At 44.6% G+C, this 13,399-nt stretch overlaps 1 protein-coding gene across 2 annotated transcripts in view; it reads left to right on the top strand.

Moving 5' to 3' along the window:
- The first annotated feature begins 875 nt into the window (after nt 1–875).
- The window catches only part of LOC147424385 (uncharacterized), a 103,073-nt gene continuing 90,549 nt past the window's right edge, over nt 876–13,399 (top strand). The window contains exons 1-2 of one of the 2 annotated variants that reach the window (XM_086500656.1): nt 876–952; nt 1,058–1,116. In XM_086500656.1, coding sequence (XP_086356782.1) covers nt 1,060–1,116 — 57 coding nt within the window. In that variant the 5' untranslated portion in view covers nt 876–952; nt 1,058–1,059. The other variant, XM_086500655.1, reaches the window with a different exon arrangement.

The raw sequence follows: 13,399 nt of genomic DNA, 5'->3' as shown, positions 1-13,399 counted from the left end.
TGAAAGACTTCCAACAGAGGGTAGGGTCATCACCACATACTTATAGATAATTTAGATGGTGCCTCTTTCTTGCTCTCGTTTGTGGGAAAATTAAGAAGGAAGAGAGCATGATGACGTATGATAGAAGAAGGGTGAGGCGAAGGAAAGAGGGTTGGAGCACGTCATGTATACACTTTCCTTGGAGGGTTGAAGTTGCTACTAGGAGATGCATGCATGAGAGATGTGATGAATTGTAAAGCATCAAATACACTCCATGGGTGTGTGGTTGCGATGGGTGTCCATAGGAAAAACCTTCAATTTTGATTGTTGAATAGCTACTTTTTATAACAAGGTGAAGACACATGTGGACCTCCTAGAGCTTTCAATGGTAAAATAATGAATTGTAAGCCTCTCTTACTTCCCGGAGCAGTCACTCATCAAAAGCTCCCTATATTACGTGCGTTCAAGTAATTACTCATTTTATATTTACACTATGTGCTTATTTAAAAACCCCATACCCCCTTTAATGTATACATAAAAGTATACAATTTGGAGTATTAATAATCCTCTCTAGTTAACCCACTTGATATGCTACACATTTTGGAAAATGATTGCCCTTGGTATCACTTTTACACTAATAGCATGCCAACTAAATCTAGTACCACATTTTGTTGGGTGGTCCCTCCCCGTCACTATCTAAAATGGGGTCCCTCACAGAGCTCAAATTACATGATGCAATCTCCACCGTCGGATTTCCAAGTAAACTAAGGTTATGTACACCCACCATGCCCACATGACGCATGCATGGTCTTGGGTATAACACCGTGCAATGCGAGGCCGGTCACCGGTGAACTGGATTAAACTAGCATTTTTTGCGCCCATTGGAGAAATGGACGGTCAAGATTACACAATGTTATGGGCCTACGGAACCGGATGGTAGATAGGTAGTGAGTGGCAGGTCCCCCAAGATCAAGTTGCGGAACATGTCTTGAGTTTAATTTTTCCTTTTCATCCTCTGGTGCTTCAACGCAGGTTTCCAGATATGACAGAGAGACTGAAACGCTTTGTGTTGTTGTAGTTATGGCTACATTACGCGAGAACGTTATTCAACTGTTCAAAGAAGTGCAAAGTGAAAATGTAAGTCTTTCTCTGCTTTTTATTGTTGATGGCGCACCCAAAACATCGAGAGAGAGAGAGAGAGAGAGAGAGAGAGGGAGAGAGATTTCTTTCTTGTTTGGGGGGGTGGGGGTGGGTGTGCGGAGGCTTGGGCACTTTTGACTCTCTTAAGGAGAGGATACTTCCCTGGCATAGTTTTTCAGTGCGATCATTTAGTCAATTAAACTTTTTCCGTTGTATCAATTTATTTCAGCTGTATTGTTTTTGTCGATTGTCTTTTTGCTTCTGTCCTGGTCTTGTATTGCTAGCTATGTCTTTGCATACTACGGACATATTTAGATACCATAATGTTTAAGACAATTGTATATACATACATATGTATATATGTGTGTACGCCCTGCGCACTTACACAATATGCGTGCGGACGAACACATACACACACACACGTAATATGCATATCAATATTATACAAGCGTGTCTATAGAAGCTTGCACCATGCTCTCATTCTAAAAGGTAGAAGTTGGAGGACAAGTGAAGAGAAAACAAGAGAGAAGAGAGCTTAAGCTCTTGCAACCACACATACACAAAGAGAAGAGGAGACACACAGAGATGGAGGCTATCAAGCTTCTTCTTCTTCTTCACTATTAGACTTAAAAATAAGGACTACAAAGCATAAATGACAGACATAACATAAAAAAGGACTATGTGCAAGTGGTCATAGTGAGTAGCTTGTAGTGAGTGATTGCGAATAAGTATGCCATCACTCTCCGTAGGTAGACCAAGTCGGTAGTCAAGTTGTCGTATTACTTGTAAAGATCCTTGTAAGAGCTCATGGTGTGCAGCAACCCTCAGTTGGGTATAGAGCTTGATATCTCAACACTCCCCCTCAAGCTTAATGCCATATCTTGTACTCTTAGCATCTCTCAAAATCATCGTAGCTTCTTCGTGCCTAAGGCCTTGGTAAAGAGATCGCTACGTGATCCGCCGTACCAACATAGACAAAATCAATGTTGCCTTCCAAGGCCCTCTCTCTAATGAAGTGATAGTGAAATGTTGCAGTTATGGCATCTCTCTGGATTCATCCAATTGGTCCCGACATCTTCTAGGGACATGGAGTAGGGAGGGAGGGTTCCTCTACTCTGTGTTTCTGAAGAGTGACAGGTAACCTAGAAAAGAAGGGCTTGCCTAGCCTCCCCTCGTTCCTCTTTCCATGATTGAGAGCGGACCTTGCACATTGCGGCAGTCCAATCGACGTGAGGTGGAAAAAGCAACTTTGGTGTGAGCGAAAGGCCGCCAAGGGTTGCACCCGCAGGAAGGAGTTGAGCTTGGGTAAGAGAAAAGCCTACTTCAACGCAGATTGCAAGCAGTACCAAGTACCAAGTACCCAAGTACCCCAAGCACCAAGAACTCGAAGTACCCAAAAAACCCAAGTACACCCAAGTACTTAGTGCATGGTCATCACCAAAAGCGGGATGGATACTTTGCATGGAGGTGATGAAAGTGGAATTGGAGAAAAAGAAGTCCCTACGCCAGGAGGACTGTCACGTGACACATCCAACCCTATGTGTCCGTGGACAAGCTACAGCACAACTAGGGTTCAGTCAGTCAAGTCAGTCTAGAATAGGAAGTGATCTGGCACTTTTGTGAGTCTGTTCGCAGATCGTGCATGTCCAGACACTTAGATTAGATGTATATCCTCTTCTAATCTATATCCTCTGGTTGCACACCGCATGACCATCAGATTCCAGTCAGATCCCATCAGTAGCATTTTTACAGTGCATAGACCTATTTTCCCTATTTTTGACATTTTTCACTTATTATTTTTAAGTGACTTTTGTTGGAAAGTAGGTAGGACAATTTTGCTAAGATAATATATAAGCAAACCAAAGTTAGCACTTTCTGGCAGAAGAGGCAACAGGAACTCAGTTCAACAGGCACCTTCTCAGCAGGACCCCAACAAGCCTAGCGTTTTTGCATTTGCAAGAAGGTCTAGCGTTTTGCACCCAGATCAGCCAGCGTTTTTGCATCTGTAGAGCAGCTTGGCGACATCAGAAGACCGATCAGCCCTAGTGTTAGCAGTTTGCACCGGCAGATCAGCAGCGTTTTTGCAGATCAAGACAAATCAGCCCTAGCGTTTTTGCATCAGCATGACCCCTTAGCGTTTTTGCAGATCTTCGCGACGGAATCAGCCATAGACTCAGCATTTTCAGTTTTCAGCAATCAATACCTGCAATAGAACCCCCGAACCTCGCAGATCTCACCTTCCCGCAGCAGACCCTCGCTGCACGGTTAGATTCCGTGTAGTTTGCAGATTCAGCATGGAAAAAGCAGATTTCGGCATCTGCGTTTTTAGCGTGTCGTCGTTGCATCGTCGTCATCGACATCGTCACCGACATAGAGTCAAAATTCAATAGATAAAGATTTGCAGATTTCAGCCCGTAGCATTCTCAGATTTCAGCCCGTCTCGTCGTCGTCCTCATCGTCGTCGACATCGTCGGCAAGTCCAAGCATTGTAGAGATTTGTGCAATCATAAGTAGACCACTCTCGCCATAGAGAGTGGGGTCTTCGGAGGAGGGTTTGACAACATTCTGGTGTTGTATTCTCTTCTCTCTCTATCTCTCAGTCTCATGCACTTCCATTCAGAGTGTCCATTCACTTTGTTTGTCACAAAGTGATGACGTGGCGGACAACAGAAACCCTAATTTCTAGAAATCGCGGAGGTTTTTTTTTGGAAAAATTTGAGCGACGCAATCTCTGCTTTTTCCTATGATTCGGGAGAAAGAGAGAACTTGCTTTTTTATTGACTCTCATTGAGAGAGAGAATCTGCTTTTGCTTTCAAGCTTTTGGGGCTCTGCTTTTGGGCATCCCTTGTAACCTTTAAATTAGTGGTGAGGGCCTCACTTCTCAGGGCATCTGGACGCAGAGTCTGAGAGTGAAACCCTAACCGCTTTCTTGTACTTTGATGATTGATTAATACAAAAAGAAATACCGAAAGGGGCGCCAGTCTTTGGGGCCAATATCTCTAGGCACGGAACTCCGCCGGGCCAGTGCAAATCTATTGTGATCTGTGAATTGTTTTGAAGTGGTTATTTGGTGCTGTCGCGGTTGATTCTTGACTTGGAGTGTCCAAGTCTGTTACAGTGGTGTCAGAGCACGACTGATTTCTCTTCTACGGGAAATCCAATCCCCGAATTTTTTTTCCGCGGCACCTATGGCTTCAAGCAATGATCAGTCGACTCCCTCTGCATCTGGAGATACGGGCTGGGATCACAACGAAGATTCAGACAGAGTATGGCCTGCCTCGGCCTACTCAGGCGGAGCAAAGAGAGATGGAGCGTCGTCGATTGATTGGCGATGCAACAAAGATGATGCTCAGTTTTGCCAAGGACCCGAAGATGGCAAAATATATGAACCAGACCTCTTTGGAAGAGGTACAGATGGAGTGGCAGAGAACCACAACACCACTCCCGAAACCCGCTCTCAAGAAACCTTCTGCCTCCAAGAAAATATACGGAGAAGGAACTAGAGAACGTGGTTGATGCATGGATTGCTCAGCTTTTCGACGTGCAAAAGAAAGGCAAAAAGCACGGCAAAAAGTAGAAGAAAGGCACTGACTTCCCGGGATATTTGGGTCGTCGGTCGACATTTGACAAGGCAAAGAAACAGAAGAAGCGTGTTCGATTTGAAGGAGTACCCAGTTCTTCTTCTTCTTCTTCTTCTGACAATTCTTCTAGCTCTTCAGACTTGAGCGAAGAAGACAGAAAAAGCAAAAAGTGAACCAAGAAACAAAGCTTTGGAAAGGGCAAGAAAAAGGCAAAGAAGGCTACATCTCGCCCAGAGACTGACAGTTCTACTGAGGACTCGTCTACAGACAGCTTAGATTCCGATGACGGAAAGTTTTATGCGAACAAGAAGAATTTTTACAAAGCCAACCAGTATGACTTTCTCGAAGATAAAAGCAAGAAAGTCCGAGAGTTTAAGGAAGGTGGCCACTCGATCAAGTTTGATACTTTTCAAGATACTCAGATGCTTCGAAGGCTTTGTCTTTTATACAGCAGTTTGACATCGCTTTCGCGGGAGGACGCTATTCAGAGCACTCCAAGATTCGGAGAGCTGCCTCTTACTTTAAGAGGAATGCTCGTACTTGGTGGTCCACGCTTCTATTAAGCAAGACTGTGCCAGTTACATGGCTGAAATTCAAGAGGCTTTTTATTTCTTCTTGGTTGACTCAAGAGTTTGAGCGAGATATACGAGCTGCTTGGAACCATCTCCGGATGACCAAGAGCGATACAGTGAATTCTTATTGTGAAAGATTTTGGAGCTCTTTCTACCTGCCTCTTCATTCAAGAAGATCTTGTTCAGAGAACAGATTGAGCGGTTTACCTTGGGTCTACCTACGGAGATCCGAGATCACTGCTTGGAACAGAAGTCAACTTCTATTTAGGAGTTGATGAGTCATGCGAAGCGGGGCTTTGCCATTCACTCTGGCAATTTGACCTACCCCACAGATAAGGCCATGACAACGAGCCGAACAGACTTTTGGGAATGAAAGTAGAAAGAAAAAGAGCAACCAAGAGAAAAATGATGCACGACCCAAGCTCTCCTGAGGAGAGAGCTCGCTTCATCAGAGAGGGGAAGTGCTTTGGATGCGGGGAACATGGACATATCTCCACGAAGTGCCCTAATAAGGCACAGAAAGAACAAAATGATTAAGACGACGACAGGTCTGAGAGTTCGAGAGCAGCCGAGGAATGTGGCAGAAAAGGCAGATAGAAAAGCAGAACTGGTACCACATGGCGTGGGACCTGCACCGAATCTAATGAATGAAAGTACAAACTTTGCCGCTTTTTGGGCAAAGTGAAGGATCAGGAAGCTCTTTTGAAGGAGCCAAGGCCAACTTCTTTTCACTTGGAATTGGCGGCTCGATTTGGAAATTACGCCCAAGAGACTGACGCCATAGGCGGAGGTAGTTCGACTGGCACCCGGATGGGATGTTGCCATTACACCGAGCATTGGCAAACTTTGTTTGCAATGACAGGGGTGTTCAAGGCACGCGAGTGACGTTCTACTCAGGATCCCTTGGTACCACAAGAACTACGCCATGGTTGACTACCAAGCCGAGAAAGCGACTTTGATAAATGAAGGGCTTAGAGATTGTACTTGATGAACTTCAGTTTCTTACTCATTCTTTGGGAGAGAACTGAACGTTGGATAAAGGTTGAATATGTTTTGACCTGATCAAAAGAACGCCAAGATTTTTCTCCACACTCATGCCGATCGCTTTTCAGAGGGCCTGAAGATCAAACCATTGATCTGATACTTGGAAGCACGCCACCGAATCGGCCACCTTACCGTGTGAGCCGAGTACAGAATAAAAAGATTATGAACCCAGTGAAAGACCTCTTGGAAAAGGGTCTTGTCCAGCCTAGTACTTCACCGTATTGCTCTCCAGTGTTGTTGGTTTTGAAGAAAGACGGATCTTGGAGAATGTGCATCGATTATAGCACTCTCAACGAAATCACCATCAAGAATAGATTTCCGATTCCTAGGATCGATGATATACTCGACAAGTTACAGGGATCCTCGTGCTTCAGCAGGATTGACTTGAAGAGTGGATATCATCAGATCAGGATAGCGCCAGGAGATGTCTACAAGACTGCTTTTCGGACGACTTTTGGGTTATTTGAGTTTTTGGTGATGCCTTTTGGCTTAACCAATGCTCCTGCGACATTTAACCGGATGATGGACAGGATTTTTCGAGAGTACAGGCTATTTGTTGGCACTTTCTTTGACGATATCATTGTTTTCTCCAAGAATGAGGCAGAACACAGAGATCATCTGCTTCAAGTCTTTCAGGCATTACGAGATCACACGTTAGTGATTAATGCAAAGAAAAGTGAATTTTTCCTACAAGAGATACACTTTTTGGGACACATTGTGTCAGCAGCAGGAGTGCAAATGGACCCGGCCAAGATAGAGCCTATCCGTGATTGGCCTGATTTGAGGAATGTCCATGAAGTTAGAAGCTTCTTGGGACTGTGTTCGTACTACAGGCGGTTCATACGAAAGTTTGCAGAGATTGCTTCCCCTTTGCATACCTTGACACAAAAAGGAGTACCTTTTTCGTGGGGACCCACAAAGGTGACTGCCTTTCGGACATTGAAAGAGAAATTGACTACGGGACCTATTTTGACTTTGCCGGACTTGCAGAAGTCATTTGAAGTATATTGTGATGCTTGTGGTCGTAGTCTGGGTGCGGTCTTGATGCAAGAAGGCCATGTCATAGCTTACGAGAGCCGTTTGTTCTCTAGGCCGGAGATGACAGCACAGATCTATGAGATCCATGCTCTTACTCAGTGGCGGCATTACCTACTCGGAGCGGATTTTACTGTCTTTACAGACCATCAGAGTTTACGCTACTTCTTCTCACAGAAGCAGCTTTCGGAAAAGTAGATGCGGTGGGCGAACATCTTGTCACAGTCCCACTTCCAGATTGTCCATGTGCAGGGACAGAAGAATGTGGTGGCAGATGCTTTGTCTCGGAAACCGTTGGTTATGGCTGTTTCCGCGATACATCATAGGAGCTTCGAGGATATGGTCGATCAGTATGCCATAGATACAGATTTTACAGATATTTTCACACAGATACGGGATGGGGAGACAGTAGCTCGATACTCCCTTCGGGAAGGCTACTTGATGCGAAAGACTATGTTGTGCGTTACACAGCCGTTGAGGGATAAGGTTATGACTGAATGCCACTGTCCACCTTTTACGGGTCACCGCGGCATTGCTACCACCATGAAGGGGGTAGAGAGATACTTCTTTGGGCCGAGACTCAAAAAGGATGTGGAAGAGTTGTGCGCAGTTGCTTGGTATGCCAGAAGGTCAAGTTTGAGAGGCACAAGGCACAGGGATTGTTACAGCCTTTACCCATACCCACCCACCCCTGGAAAAGTATTGAAATGGATTTCATTTTTGATCTCCCGAGAACACAGAATGATCACGATGATTTTCCGATTACATGGCACGTCTGAGACGATTGTCTCCGATAGAGACCCCAGATTTATGAGTTTGTTTTGGAAGGCAATTTGGGAGAACATTGGCACGCGGTTGCAGTTCTCGTCATCATTCCACTTGCAGACTGACGGGCAATTTGAGATTGCCAATTCAGTGATTTTAGATTTATTGAAGTCTTGTATCTTGGATGAGAAGACTCAATGGAAAAACGAACTTACCTTTGGTGGAATTTGCCTACAATAACACGATACACTCTTCGACGGGGAAGACGCCATGTGAGATTGTTGAAAGTGCTGCGAAGGTTCCATCCTTCCTGAGCACGAAAGATTAGATATTGGAAGCGGATGAATATTCGCGAGATTTGGATACGGCTTTTGCAAAGGTTCGCGAGACTTTGCCGGAGTCTCAAGAACGACAGAAAAAGGCAGCGGATCGCCGTCGTCGCGACTTGAAACTGAAGGAGGATGATTGGGTGCTTTTACTTTTGAGAAGGTACGCCTACGAAAGAAAAAGGGAAAGGAGAGGCTTTTTCCAAAGCTTACTATGCGATACTACGGACCTTTCCAGATCACTGACAAGATACATGATGTCTCCTTCCGATTGAAATTGCCAGATACTTGGAGGATTCACAATGCATTGCATATGAGTCTCTTGAACCCTGTTAAGGGTGATGTGCCAGATGATGGGGAGCCTGATGAGCAACCCGCAGTGGAAGAAAACGAGGAGATCGTTGTTCCTGAACAGATTTTGGCACATAATGATACGAAGAAAGGTAAAGTCCGAAGGCGGTTCTTGGTTAAGTTCAAGAACTTTCCTGCATTTGATGCGAAGTGGATGGAGGAGGAGGACCTAGCAGATACTCCTCGGATTGTGAAACTTTACCTCAATGTTTTGGTTTAGCGTAGTCTACTCCAAACGGAACCTAGAAACTCAGCTTGGCCGAAGATCTGGTGCAGTGGGATGCACAAGAGGGGAGTTACTCCGCTCCTTTGTCAACAGATGCCTCGATTTTGATACTAAAGTCACTGATGTCTCTTTGAGCTTCAGGGATACTGAGAGCTGACAGTATTCTGCTGGATGACGTTATGAAATGGAATTCCTGATAATGATACTGATTTGTTCTTGACTTCTTGTGAGTGCAGGAACTGATAGACGAAATGACTGCAGCATTTTGGTCTGATTGATCACGAAGAGACATGGTTGCAATAGGGGTTAGTCAATTGGACATCGATGAGGTCCCGATTGGACCTAGATGTGATTGCTAGCTACATTGCCGATAAATCATGGTCTAAGATCCGAATGAATGTTGAATGTCATGTGATGTCCTATGATGTCTGGTGATGTCCTGTGATGTCGTGTGATGTGACTGTCGATTTTCTACATATGCTAGATGTGTGTTCCTAGTACGTAGGTACTAACAGCCAGTGTCTGCTAAGACGGTTTATGGCTTTTGTCAGTTTTGCAGGCATAATCACGGTCGATTACAATGCTTTCAAGAGGGGGGTATGTCACAAAGTGATGACGTGGCGGACAACAGAAACCCTAATTTCTGTCAGAAACCCTAATTTCCAAAAATCGCGGAGGCTTAAAAAAAAATAAAAATATTTTTTTTTTTTTTGGGAAAAATTTGAGCGACGCAAATCTCTGCTTTTTCCTATGATTCGGGAGAAAGAGAGAGAAAAAGAGAACTTGCTTTTTTATTGACTCCCATTGAGAGAGAGAGAATCTGCTTTTGCTTTCAAGCTTTTGGGGCTTTGCTTTTGGGCATCCCTTGTAACCTTTAAATTAGTGGTGAGGGCCTCACTTCTCAGGGCATCTGGACGCAGAGTCTGAGAGTGAAACCCTGACCGCTCTCTTGTACTTTGATGATTGATTAATACAAAAAGAAATACCGAAAGGGGCGCCAGTCTTTGGGGCCAATATCTCTAGGCACGGAACTCCGCCGGGCCAATGCAAATCTATTGTGATCTGTGAATTGTTTTGAAGTGGTTATTTGGTGCTATCGCGGTTGATTCTGGACTTGGAGTGTCCAAGTCTGTTACATTGTTTGTGTCCATTGCACTCTCTCACTAAAGGAACGGATGGCTCTCCCGTCCGTAAGTAAAAGGAACCTTGAGCACAGTTCGGAGCACTCATCTTGAGCAAAGTTCAACATTCACTTCCGTTGCACCTACAAGGACCTTTTTTAGATCCTCCTTCGTCCCCATCTACACCACGGATTGCACCAAATTCTATGGAGGCTTTGGTAAAGTCTATGATGGAGATGATGCTACAACAAGAGGCTCAGCGGGCCGCTGTGGAAAGGGAGCTATGGAAAAAAGAGGGTAGCTATGGAGCTAGAGCGTGAGCAGGCAAGCGAAGCTCAACGCATAGCGGCTGAAGAAAAGAGGGCAGCTATGGAGCTAGAGCGTGAGTAGGCACGTGAAGCTCAACGCATAGCGGCGGAAGAAAAGAGGGCAGCTATGGAGATAGAGCATGAGGCTCAACTTACAATGTCCGAGGATCCTCTCTCTCGCAATGCTCCCAAGCTTATCTGTCCAGAAGAGAGGCCTTGACACATTTATAAACAGTACAAGAGGCCCAAAAGCTGGCGTCCCCAAAAGCTGTGACTCCCAAAAGCATCTGCTCCAAAAGCTAGCGCTTAGAGAGCTGCCCCGTAAATCGCGGAATTATGTATGCTGTGCCACATCAACAAATTGTTAAAAATTGCGGAAATACGTACCAACTGCCATGTCAGTATCTCTATGTAACTCTGGTGGTTCTGCTCTATTTTTAAGGTTTTAAGGCTCCTTGACCGGGTTCTGTTAGTTGGTAGGGTTAGGATTTCAAAATCCTAACCCTCGTTATCTCTTAGGTCCCTCGGCCACCTTTAGTAAGTTGGTAATAACTTCTTTTGCTTCTCTTTGCTAGGGTTTAGGCCCTCGGCCAGGTTCTGCCAGTTAGGCCATGCCATGTCATCAGTTTGTGACATTGTCCGAGGCTCTACAGAGCTTCGTATCTCATCTTTATGCTCTAGACCTGCCCCCACAAAATCTGGAACCAATTCTGCCTTTGTCTTCCCTTTCGTTGCACACTCATGGGCCGATTTGGAAGTCTTTGGTTTGCCCTCAGCTTGCTCCTTTGGTGCTTTGTTTGGGCAATTTGCAAGAATGTGCCCTAGTTTTCCACAACCGTAACACTTGCCCTCTTTATAGTACTCCGCACGTTGCTCTGCTTATAGTTTTGGGCTGGTGTGTTTCTTCTGCTGTTGCTTGCCCTTCTTCTTGTTGCCGTTGGAAGATTCGCTCCTTGTTGAAGCGGTTACTCGTTTGTCTATAGGATAAATCAAAGAGCTAGCATGCATCCCAAATCCCTTCTTGGCGTGTCCCATAAGCCTTTGAATGGATTTTGACTTTTGCTTCAGGCAATATCATTAGTAATCCACAAAAAACCTCTCAACTTGGAACAAAGTGGCCACCCTTACTCAGCTTATGGAGGTTGCCAACATGGGTCATGCCTTGTTGAAAAAAGAAGATAGTGGACTCCATGGCAATGCGAAAGGGGGTTAGTCGAGAAAAAATCAGCAAAGAAGCCCTTTGCAAAAGCGACTCCTGAAGCTTCCAAGGGGTTAGGAAAAGCAGAGAAAAGTAACGACTCAATTGAGACGTCTAAAGGATAGGCCAAGAAACCAAAAGAAGCCTTTTGTGTGCAAGTCTTTTGAGGAAAAGAAGGCTTGAATGATGGTTAATGCTTTATTTGCAAGCAGCCTGGTCACTTTGCTGTAGATTGTCCATAGAAGAAGAGGCCAGTTGACTCAGAGGACAAAGAGGACAAGAAAGGAAAGAAGCCCAAACCCACGGCCCGTTTAGTGCCGGATATGGTGGGGGATAGGCCAAACTCTGATGCTAGTGAGCAATGCAGAACGTGGGGTAAAGTCAAGGATCAAACAACGCTTACTTTCTTTGATCCAAGTGCAAATGCAAACTTTATCTCACCAAAGTTGGCTATCAAGTTGGGCATTAAAGCTGAAGAGATTAGTTCCCCAGGCGAGGCATGTTTGGCATGTCCTGGCCATTCAGAGTGTGTAACTCCCATCAACAGAAAGCTATCTGCATATTCAGTCGTATGTGGACACGGAAGAATTTTATATCATGTGAGGGGTGCGATGCTTTGTTGGGAATCCCATGGATGTTCCATGTACATGGAGTGTTGGATGTCTTCAACCAAAAGGTCATCTTGCAACGTAGGGGCAAAACTCACATCTTGAATGTAAAGCTAAAAGGAGAGTCTGTCTCTATTGTATCAGCTTCTGCTATCACTTCTGTAACTAAAAATTATCTTTCTGCGTACTTGATTTTTACACGCGATGTTTCAGATATTATCAGTCAAATTTATGCGTGTTAGATAAAGAAAGGTCAACATTTTTGCGGGAGTTTAGTGACTGTTTCTTTGACTTATTACCGTCGTAGTTGCCGCCGGAGAGGCCTGAGGATCATGTGATAGATTTGGTGCCAAGTTGTAGCCCACCAAATAGACCCTTAAGATCTATCCTACTGCAAATCGCACCCTCTAAACGGTCAAGAATATCATCACACCCTCTAAACGGTCAAGAATATCATCAATCCTTAGAATAGGAAACTTGTTTTTGATGGTTACTTATTAAACGCATGGTAATCAATATACATGAGCGAAGAGCCATATTTCTTCTATACTAGAAGCACTAGGAAGTAAAAGGGTGAAACACTAGGTTGAATCAACCCTTTTCTAACAACTCCTCTATGTGGCTCATAATCTCTTTCTGTTGGGGCAAAGCGAGGGAAGATGAGGAACCATGGCTTTTCATGTGTTGTGTTATGCATCTTACGATGCCCCTATGAAACAACTGCACACTCACCTCTAGAGCAAAAGAGTGACGCCTCTTTGCTTCATCTCCTTTGAAGTCCTTCATATTGCACTTCAAGTGGCAACCAAGTGACACCTTTAATAGTGCACTCTCACACAACGCTGTAGCTTCCTTTGCTGAGTCTAATGGTACTCTTGTCGACGGGTTTCTGATGGCTGCTGTACTTTGCTTCTAGAGCAAAGGATTTGTGCAATTGCCTTGATGGTTCCTTCTGACTAGGAACCCCTTCACATTTTTCTACTGTTATTAGATAGGATATGATCTACTCAATGCTTATAGAATACACTATCTTGTTGGCAAAGTAGAAAAGAATTACTGATTGACATCGACTGAACTCTTGTTTTCACCTAGGGATTGGGTTCTTTTGTGGTTTGAAAAGGCAAGATCAAAGAAGACGAAGGAC

The sequence above is a fragment of the Adiantum capillus-veneris genome, chromosome 25, assembly GCF_014529385.1.
Source record: "Adiantum capillus-veneris isolate H3 chromosome 25, ASM1452938v2, whole genome shotgun sequence".
Taxonomy (NCBI): Eukaryota; Viridiplantae; Streptophyta; class Polypodiopsida; order Polypodiales; family Pteridaceae; genus Adiantum; species Adiantum capillus-veneris.
The sequence above is the reverse complement of the archived record's forward strand: the minus strand, read 5'-3'. Positions and strand labels throughout refer to the sequence as shown.